The sequence below is a fragment of the Terrapene carolina genome, unplaced genomic scaffold (assembly GCF_002925995.2).
Source record: "Terrapene carolina triunguis isolate 2854851 unplaced genomic scaffold, T_m_triunguis-2.0 Scaffold21, whole genome shotgun sequence".
NCBI lineage: Eukaryota > Metazoa > Chordata > Testudines > Emydidae > Terrapene > Terrapene triunguis.
In genome coordinates, this window is record NW_020664372.1 from 7,132,492 (window position 1) to 7,143,311 (window position 10,820).

At 38.2% G+C, this 10,820-nt stretch overlaps 1 protein-coding gene and 1 long non-coding RNA gene across 4 annotated transcripts in view; both read right to left on the reverse strand.

Moving 5' to 3' along the window:
- Nucleotides 1-1,388: 1,388 nt before the first annotated feature.
- LOC112119555 lies at nucleotides 1,389-6,958 on the reverse strand. 3 transcript variants are annotated; one of them, XR_002909122.3, is made up of 5 exons: nucleotides 6,663-6,958; nucleotides 5,557-5,635; nucleotides 4,627-4,714; nucleotides 3,693-3,814; nucleotides 1,389-2,969 (listed from the first exon to the last, which is right to left on the reverse strand). It is a non-coding gene; the product is annotated as an uncharacterized LOC112119555 (long non-coding RNA). The 3 variants fall into 3 exon arrangements; XR_002909120.3 differs by having other exon boundaries at nucleotides 3,693-4,226; XR_003899900.1 differs by having other exon boundaries at nucleotides 3,642-4,226.
- A 92-nt stretch (nucleotides 6,959-7,050) lies between these two features.
- RBM26 (RNA binding motif protein 26) overlaps nucleotides 7,051-10,820 on the reverse strand; it is a 99,030-nt gene continuing 95,260 nt past the window's right edge. Inside the window, exon 22 of the mRNA XM_026662499.1 lies at nucleotides 7,051-7,887. Coding sequence (XP_026518284.1) covers nucleotides 7,798-7,887 — 90 coding nt within the window. The 3' untranslated portion in view covers nucleotides 7,051-7,797. The remainder of the gene's footprint in view (nucleotides 7,888-10,820) is intronic.

A 10,820-nucleotide genomic window follows, 5' to 3' on the forward strand; every position in this document is an offset into this window, starting at 1 on the left:
TCCAGAGGAGGGTATCTGAGCATGATGCATGAGCACCACCTCTTACAAGTACTGCTAAGCAAAATTCTCCAGCTCTGGTGCACTGGGCACGCACACCCCTAAGTGGAATTCAAGGCTGCATCTACTCAAAAAATTGGTTCCTGTAAATTGCTTTGTACCAGTCCCAGCATGTAGGGTTCCTGAAACCAGGTGGAGCTAGAGAATAAACCAAAGCATTAGAAATATCAGTCTGCCACAAAACTGAGATCACGTTGATGGAGATTTCCCTTATACCTGTATCAGTAGCCTGGCTTGTTGTTTCTTCCGCGTGGTTTATATAAACACTTTTCACAAAGCAGTCACTGTATATGTGACCTCTCAGTCCTCATCCTCAAAAGAAACCTGCACACACCTTCAAAAGATGAGACAGGGAGCCTAAATTCATAACTTTGCTAGCCACTAAAAATCATGGACTGAATAAAGACGCTGGATTTATGGTTTATTACAATCTATAATCTCCCTTCCCAGCCTTCCCCCCATCCTTTTTCTCCTTTCCCCCCTATGACTGGAGAGATGTTAACTGGCCACTTCACCTGGAATGATCCCTTGAAATGTGCGTTAACTACTTACGCTGAACCATCTGTTCCACCTTATATTTAGCCGTGGTTCTGAGCACATTCCCCAGAGCTGATGAAGAGTTCTGTGTAAACTCAAAAGCTTGTCTCTCTCACCAACAGAAGTTGGTCCAATGAAAGATATTACCTCATCCACTTTGATTCGCTAATATCCTGAGACCAACATGGCTACAACAAAACTGCACATACACAGATCGTACTTCTGATTGGGATGTGACTTAGTTCTGCACTCACTGCATATGTACCTAATTCCAGGGCTGGCTTACAGCAGATTAAATAATTAGTTTACAAAAAGCCTTGACTAACGGGAGGCAATTGCCTAACCTATTATCTTACTGCAGTTTTCATCATGGTCTCTTCAGAAAAATACAATAAATTCATTTATAAAAAGGAAGAGGGTGGGGAGTAGGAATGGTGGTGGGGGGGGAGAGGGGAAGAGTAGGTATCCTGCAAGACGGGAATACTTCTCAATATTATCCAGATTTAAATGTGTAGGGCCACATTTGATCATTGGTGTTTAAATGCTGAGCTCCAGTTCATTTGCAAATTTGACACCATCAGATCAGGATTAAATAAAGACTGTGAATGGCTATCCAACTACAGAAACAGTTTCTCCTCCCTTGGTGTTCACACCTCTACTGCTAGCAGAGCACCTCACCCTCCCTGATTGAACTAACCTCGTTATCTCCATACTGATTTATACCTGCCTCTGGAGATTTCCATTACTTGCATCTGAAGAAGTGAGGTTCTTACCCACGAAAGCTTATGCTCCCAATACTTCTGTTAGTCTTAAAGGTGCCACAGGACCCTCTGTTGCTAAATACAAGCAGGTGTAACCAGTGTCCATTCACAAAAATAGAATTTCTGTTGCTCTGGTAGCGATGGACACGATCTTCTGCAAGAACTGCAAATATTTGTATGAGCAGGAAAAGTTTGAAATGACAGCATATTACTTCCAATTTTTGGCAGTTTCACTTGTGTACCCATAGTGCCCTCTAGCATTCAAATGAGAAAACACTGTGCCTTATCCGAGACTCAAAAAAAAAAGTTTCACAACCTCAGAGGAAGGAGACTTCAAAATGCTTTGAAAGGACATTCTTCCCATGTTAAAAACAAGATGCTGTAATGGAAATGATACTTTCACAGCTTTTATACAGCACTGTCTTGCAGAGCTTAGAAGTTCTGCAGGATGAATTCTTGTGCCCTTAAGGCATTTCTGCACTTTTCTATACCCCACCTATAGCAAATGTGAATTAAGATGATGCATTCTCTTGGCATGAGAATATGGACTTTTACATGCAATCCGAATGGACTGCACATCAAGATACATATTTGTCAAATGTCTTCTATTTCCACACACAGAAAACAGAATTTGGCTCAAATATTTTTTATTAAATAGAAGTCTATATAAATTGAAGAATAATTTGTGGTCTTTAGTGAGATAAGACAAGTTTCATAGATTGTAGAGAGCAAACTATTGTATAGAGAGAAGGCTTAGTTTGCCTCAGAGAAAAGCGACCTTCCATCTAGCTGAAGATCATTAGGAAAACATTTTGGAGAAATCTGACAGTACTTCCTTCTTTCTTTACAGTTAGAAGGGCACTATGGAAGCCTATGAAAAGCATGAGTCACCATTTATTGATAAAACAGAGGAACTGCTTTGATGCTCATCCAAGACCGGAAAAGAACCAGCTTCCAAATGACTGAAGTGGATTTCACATCTAATATTCAAAGTGAGCTGTTAAAGATAGTCCTACCATTGCTTATCAAGAGAGGTTATACCTCTAGTTTAATGTCCCCCTTTTTCTTAATAGATTTGGTGATATAAACAGATCTGCTTTCTATAAGAAAATAAATTGCTGACAAGCTTCCAATAAAAATTCACATGCGAGTCAGCAACCTACAACAGAGGGGTGTTCTGAGGATTAGTCTTTGTAAAATGTATTGAATAAATGAAGTAAGTATTATTAGTGACTTCATGAGAAACATTTTTCCAATATATGTCGCAAAAAGGCTGAAGTATGAGGGAAATTGCTGCAATAGATACTTTCTTCTTAAAAGAGAAATCATGTCTGAAGAATGACTTCCTCAATTTTATGTCTCTCCACCTGCTGATAGGAAAGGGTAATATACTGTTCATACATCTGTGCAGCTAACATTGCAGGATGTAATCTTGCACAACCTTGGTCAGAGAAAGGCAAAAAGCTGAATTACTCTATTGGAGTATGGTGGAAGTCGGGAACATATGACCACGTCAGTAACAAAGTAATACAGGATCAGGTAATATGCAGTTCCAAAGACATCTATAGGCTCTCAGCATTACAAGCCCACTGGAAAAATGAAATCCTGACTCATCTGGACAAAGAAAAGAAAAAAATGCAATATTAACATTCAAATAACTTCTGATTATCTAATAACAATGCTAAAAGCTCAGACAGCATGAATTTCAAAGCAATTATCTACTGGGGAAAATATACAAAGAAATGATTTGCAAAATGTTTGCTTGACAATTGATCAATAATACTTATACAGCACCAATAAACGTAGTATCCAGGCAGCAATCCTGCTGAGCACATTAAAAACCCTATGAAGATACATGCATAAGCCCTACCAGGGGTTCACAATGCTTAAAGACCTAATTTCCACAAAGAATCAGATCATCAGTTTGATTTTTCAAAGAAAAGCTAGTAAACCATATTCATCTTGAAATTTCTTCTGAAGAATTTCTAAGAGAAATCTTTTTTCTTTGTCTTAATAAACTAGCTGCATGTGAAGATGATAATGGGGATGCTACCGCAGCAGCACACTTGCTGTAAAAATCAACACCATTCCAACTCAAGAAACAAGAGGCTAAATATTAACCAAAATTAGGGTAATGATCTCTTATCTCTAAATTAACTCCAATATTTTTCTGAAGAAACTTCAAATTCCTGTGCTATTTATTCCATTTGTTTTAACCACAGTAATTTAACTGGTTAACAAGAGTAACATAGGATCTGCTGTACTAGGTTACATCTAAAATGCTACCTTCTCCAGTGGCCAGTAGCTGATGGTGGAAGGTGAAAAAAATCAATGCACCTGGACAATTCTGTAATACAGGAAATGAGGTGTACTGATGGAAACTTATGCCAGTTCCTGTGATCACTTTGTGGCCGAAGCAGGAGAAAATCCAAAAATCCCAGTCAATGATATCAAGTGAGCTAATTATAAAGAAAAAGGCAAATTAACAACAGGTTTTGGAATAATTTTTATTAGATCCTTAGTGGGATTAGAAGGCTCAGGGAACTGGTAATAAACTGTGTGACATTTCATTTCCAGGTCACTGATTCACATCAGGGCCATATCAGTGGAGGAGGAAAATTCTTTGTATCTGATGGCGTTTTGCTGTGCTTTGCCTAGTGGACAAATATCCATGTTACAAAACCAACATCACAACTGACTAGAGGAGCATTACTGTTTTTCTATCAGAGCAAAGATGCGAAAGGCCAATCTATGAAGATTAAGCTACCACTTCATCTCTAGGAGTGGGTCCTTCACAACAGGGTTAAGATATATTGGCAGATCTGTACAAGGAGGCTTCTTCTGACGTTGCTCATGCTGTACATACAAGATCTTAGAGGAGAAAGATGTTAAAGTTTAAAATGTTTAAATACTGAAAAGATTTCAAAATGTCATTCTTCAACATAAACTATGTTTCCTCCCTGTTTCTTTAAACCAAGTTTTCACTTGTTAATTATACCCCCCCCCCATGACTCAATTTCTATAACCCTGGCTTTAAGAATTATTTAAAAGAAATTCTCACTGGAGGTCTTTTGTACATGGCTTTTGAGACAAAGACAAGTTACAATTTCTTTGACTTTCTCTTCCTGTTACCCCACAACTTCGATAGTTTTCCCATCATTTTCTTTTAACTCAACGTTTTCAATGAGTTACAGCTTTGTATTTTTCTGTCTTAAGTCCTTCATCATCCAACATCTAACAAAAGACCATCTTAAAGAAAGAAAAAAATTACCTTTTTCCTTAGAAGTTGGGAAAAGTTTTCTGGAAAAAACAAGGCAATCATTCTTGGTGTTTCAGATTAGCAAAATTCATTTGCAGAACTGTTGGATACAAAACAGAGCAATTTAGCTAAGCACACATGCATACATGAGCAGAATCACATTCAGGAGGATCAACTCAGTAGGGAAATGGAAGTTGTAAGATGTATGGCTTGTTAGATAAAAAAAGAAGGCTGCTCCACAAGAGAGAGACTTCAAGTGATGACTTTCAACAGTGGTCAGACTGTGTGAAAGGACAAAGAGGACTCTGGTGCTAGGCAATAGGAAGGAACCAGGAAGATGGCAGACATACATGGCATGTAGTTTGGAGCAAACCATAAGGTGTCTAAAAATCAAAAAGGGCAGCTTGAAAAGGATTCAGAAGTAAATGGGAAACCAGTTTAGATTGTGGGAGGGTCTATATGCTGTACAGAACTTAATCATTACTATTATAACTGGGGGGGTGTCTGGGCACTAAACACAAACGGTGGCACACTCTAGTTGGGAGAGGAAATGGCTGTGCTTGTTTCTTTGTGTGAGAAAGTGAGCTGAAGCATTGTGACCCTGGTATTCTTCAGTAACTGGAAGAGATATGACAAGAAAGAGAGTACAAAATACACGACAGCAACAATTTTTCCATTTTCACCCTAATTTTGGAGGAACATAATTCTAAGTTTTTCATAGGAAGACCACATGGCTAAAGGGATTAATAGGAAATGGAATCTCACACAGCTGTGTCACTAGTTTGAAGTCAGTCCAACTGAGCAACCACCAAAAGCTGTGACCATCGGATATCTAGGTGAAGTGACTTAGTTTCAGCTTCTTTGAACATGGACCCATATAAAAACCTACACCCTAACAAACTACGCAATCTATGGAGCATGCACAGTCCTCATCTGCAGTACCTGATATGTGGAAAAACACAAATCTTCAGTCTCCAACATTTCAGTCTGGCACCCTTCAAACTGGCAGCCTTCAGAAGTACTAAATAATTAAAAAATAAAAAGTTGAAAAGTTTGTATTTACTCAATGAACCAGAATAGCTCATTTAGAATACTGGAGAAATAGGATCTAAAATTAATTTATTTTGCCTGAAATTCAGGGTAAAAAAGTCAATTTCCCTAATAAACCGTTCAAGTCCTTATGACAAATATTAGAAGTTACCGTACAAACAGACAATTATGACATTTCAATATCAAACTAAGTTCTATACAAAAACAATGGAGCATTTTTGCAACAAGGTGTACACACAGAGAGAAAGAGAGAACACATACATACACTATGAAAAAGAACTGAGATTCAGGCCTACAGAACTAACACCAAAAAACCCTTCAGACCACCGATTTAGAAAGCTACTCTGAGGGACACTCTTACCTCAGGGATGATACTACTTCCATTTCCCTTCATCTCTTATTTTAGGAATAAAAAGGCTGCCTGCAGAGTAATGATGTTCCAAGAAAAGACTTAAGAGGTGGTGGTAATTTGCTCCCAATTAAATGAAGAGTGCACAGAGAAAAATATTATGAGATCCAACTACCACTTCTGCACCTGTCTGATGAGAGGTGTATTGGATTTATATTACACTTATTTGAGGGCTGATGGATACACAAGGCACCAATAGCTGCTATGCCTACAAGAGACCTGAGGAGGAGCCAGAATGCTACTTCAAGGAATGTGAAACACTTTCTTTTGGATATAGGAGTTTCTATATTTCTACAGGGCTAAGTCTTAGGGTTTTTTCCCTTCTAAGAAGAGAAGAACTGCAAACCTATGAAACCAATGCAGAACATAGTGCCCTGTGAAAAAGTGCATATTTAGTATTTCTGCAAGCTCTCAGTTCTATTAGCATTTCTCACATTTATAAGTTTTAAAAAGTAACTAAATGAACAGACCATAGTATGGACTGATCATTTTCCCAAATGTAGTTTTAAAATGGGAAAGAAAATCTTTGCAAGGACAAAGGAGATATATTAATATATAGGCTCAAAGTTCTTAAGACTATAATACCTACCATTCACTTTTCTTAATGTATTCTTCTGTTACATTTCTTTAGTGCATATATCTTTGTGGGATCAAGTTTTCTTCTGTAGGTTCACAGTATATGCATACAAATGCTCTTCTTATTCATTAAATGTTATTCTATTTGAAGCAGTTTGAGTTAAATTACGTTATCAGTTTTAAAATTTAAAATATGTTTCCAAGGCTTTTATGCAGCAAAACCATATACTAAAATACAATTGTATATCACCTAAAAATGAGACTTCACATTTCAAGTTATCAGTTTTTTATATGACGATGTAAAAAAAAAAAAAAAAAAAAAATAAAATTTAAAAATAATAATTTTTTAAAAAAAAAAAAAAAAAAAAAAAAAAAAAATACAGTGATTATAGCTCCTTTTGTGAGTATGGGGGTGGGGGGGTCACCATTTGGAATGGTCTTTCTTCTTTCCTTTTTTATTTTTTTCCATTTTCAAGGACCATTGTCTTAGCTTTTTTGGTTATTGCTTTTTTTCTTTTTTTTTTCTTTTTTTTTTTTTTTAAAGACCATTCCATTTCTTTATTTTTTTAAACATCTTAAAGTCATAAGGACTTATATGCAAAGCAGTCATACACTGTATCATTAAAACCCATACGTAAAATACGTACACAAATCCAACAAAAGGCTAGTACATAGTAAAGCCTAAGCATACTACTATGCAATATTATGAATACATAACTTGAGACTTCAGTTTAGTACTGTTATCTATTCATTTCTGAAAACATTCACAAAGATTTTAAATGCAAATTTTCATTCCATATCTGGAATAGAACAAAAATTATCTATGTTATAACAACTCTTGGTCTTTTTTTTTTTTGACCAATTGATTAAATTACAAAGAATCCAAAGAATTCTCTAACTTTCAGGAGAAGTATGTAATAAAAACATTGCATATGTTCCTAATAAGATGTCTTTAGCAATCATTTACTGAAACAACTCAAACATGAATCTGGCAAAATACAGGATTGATCAGCTGCTTTTTAGTCTATTTCTGAAATTCAACTTCATCACATTTACCAAAAAACCTTTTAGTACAAACAAGCAAAAGTACATTAGGTAATACTAATGCAATGTAGGTACAGTTCCAGCACTTTCTCTGATCAGTTGAATCATCTTCTCCATGAACGAGATTCATTATCCTCTTCCTCTTCATCATCATCTTGAAGCAATGAGTCATCCACCAAGGATTCTTCCTGAAACTTCAAAAGAAAAATGTGTTAGGCTCCATTTCAAAATAGTCAGAGAATGTAAAAGATCAAAACAAAAAGTAGACTTCTGCTACACAGACTTTAATGAGGACAAAGATTATATGTGGACATTCCCTTTTTAATCTGAAACAGAAAAAATGAAGGTTACTTCTAATCCTAGTTCTTCAAGATGACTTCATATACACACTTATGGTACTGCACCACCTGATGGTGCCAAACGATGGAACCTTCTCAAAGCAGTGCCTGCTGAAGCACATGTGCACCCCTCACCCGCGCCTTCTATTCCGCCTCTCAGTGTCTCTGATTATGAGAGGGTGAGGCTACATAAGGGGCATTGAACCCTCTACTGCCGCAGTTCCTTCCACCACCAACCCAGACAACCATAACAGGACTCTGAGGATATGTCTACACTGCAATGTAAGCCCAGAATTCAAACTCAGGCTCAAGACTACCCCCCCTTCTATCTACACACAAATTGCACTAATCCAGGGCTCAGACCCAAGGTCCCAGGACCCCATGAGGGTGGAGGGGTTGCGCCTCAGTTAAGTCGGGTTCCAGGGTTCAAGTCCTTCTGCTTTGCAGTGTAGACAAAGACCCACTGGACTCGCACTATGACAGTCTGCCAAAAACATCCCACAGGCCAACTTTATTTGTCCTTTGGACAGTCAAGTTTGGTGGACAGTCAAGTCTTCCCACACTAAACCACAAACAAAAGGCTAGAGCAGCCACCTTTTTGGAGGGTACTAGGAAGTCTGGGATATGGGTGGCTGACCTTGGGTCCACATAATGTAGTGCAGAGATGGGAGCCCCAGGTTGGGACCCAGAGTTCAACATTCCCTAACCAGGGATTACCGAGTGTAGAACACTCAAACCCTAAATTAATAAATCCAGGGTCTGCTAACTCTAATTCTACTAACCTTGGGCTTACATTGCAGAGTAGACATACCCTGAAAAAAAAGGGAAGGTGGGCAAGAATTGTGAATATGCAGACTCATCTTGTAGAAGTCTGGTAACAAGTAACCAACCTTCATTTCTTTTTTGAATGGCTCTGCATGTTAAACTACTGCTAAGTAGTAATAAGTAATGCTGAAAAACCCTAAACACAGAAATGGACTCTTAATCAAATAACGATTGCAACACTGCTCTGCCAAATTTGGCATGTGCTCCAGAAGAAAGATTCAGCATGTTTAGTGAAAGTGTGCACTGACTTTCAAGTGGCAGCCTTGCAAATTTCCCTAATAAGAACATATTTGAGTGATGCAAAAAGATATTGCTACAGCTCTAGCAGAATGAGACTGCACAGAGGGATCAGGAATTTCAGGTAACTCATAACACTGCAAAATGCATTGTTTAACTCATCAGGAAACCCATCTGAGTGGACACACTATGACCCATATGATAATTTGCATAAGGAATGGTCTAGATGGTCTCCTAAGACTTTTAGTTCTATCTAAATAGTATGCAAGAGCCCATGTAGCATATAAAGCATGTAACAGACTCCCAATTATTAGCATGAGGTTTCAGAAAGAAACTCTCTCGTTGAAATGGATCTCAGACACTTTCATAAAAATCTGGGAGCAAGTTTAAGAACTGCCCTATCTTTGTGAAAATTTGTAAATGGCAGCTCAGCTATCAGGGCATGCAACTCACTCACCTTCTGGCTGTGATATCAGTGATGAAGACCACATTAATAGATAAGTAAAATAAAGAACATTTCATCATGGTTCGAAGAATGATCTCATAGGCGTAGATGAGGTCAAATTAAGATCCCAAGATAGACGGGATCCCGTAGAGGAAGATACATGTTATATAACTCAGACTTTAATGTCAGAAGGGACCATCATGATCATCTAGTCTCACCACCTGCACATTTGCAGGCCACAGAATCTCACCTATTGACTCCTGAAATACACCCCTAACATCTGGCTAAGTTACTGAAGTCCTCAAATCATGGTTTAAAGACTTCAAGTTACAGAGAATTCACCATTTACCCTAATTTAAACCTGCAAGTCACCTGGGCCCCATTCTGCAGAGGAAGGTGAAAAACACCCAGGGTTTCAGCCAATCTGACCTGGGAGAAAATTCCTCTCCGACCCCAAATATGGCGATCAGTTAGACCAGAACATGTGGGCAAGAACCACCAGGCAGATAGCTGGAAAAGAATTCTCTGTAGTAACTCAGAGCCCTCCCCATCAAGTATCTTGTCTCCAGCAGTTGGGGATTTTTGCTACTGGCAGTTGCCAATGAGTCACATGTCATAGTAGGCAATCTTATCACACCATTCCCTCCATAAACTTATCAAGTTCAGTCAGGTTTTTGCCCCCATTGGTCCCCTTGGAAGACTGTTACAGAACTTCACATCTCTAGTGTAGAGAAATCTTCATCTAATTTCTAGCCTAAATTTATGTATGGCCAGTTTATAGAAGTTAGTTCTTGTGTCCACACTGGCACTTAACTTAAATAACTCTCCCTCCTTGGTATTTATTCCTCTGATATATTTATAGAGAGCAATCATATTTCCCCTCAGCCTTCTTTTGGTTAGGCTAAACAAGCCAAATTCCTTGAGTCTTGTCTCATAAGATAGGTTTTCCATTCCTCGGATCATCCTAGTAGCACTTCTCTGCACCTGTTCCAGAATTCATTTCTCAAACATGGGAGACTAGAATTGCACACAGTATTCCAGATGAGGTCTCACCAGTCCCTTGTTTAATGATATTAACACTTCCCTGTCTACTGGAAATACCTCGCCTGATGCATCCTTGGACCACATTAGCTTTTTCATGGCTGCATCACACTGATGGCTCACAGTCATCCTGTGATCAACCAGTACACCAGGTCTTTCTCCTCCTCTCTCACTTCCAACTGATAAGTCCTCAGCTTGTAGCAAAAATTCTTGTTGTTTGTCCCTAAATGCATGACCTTGC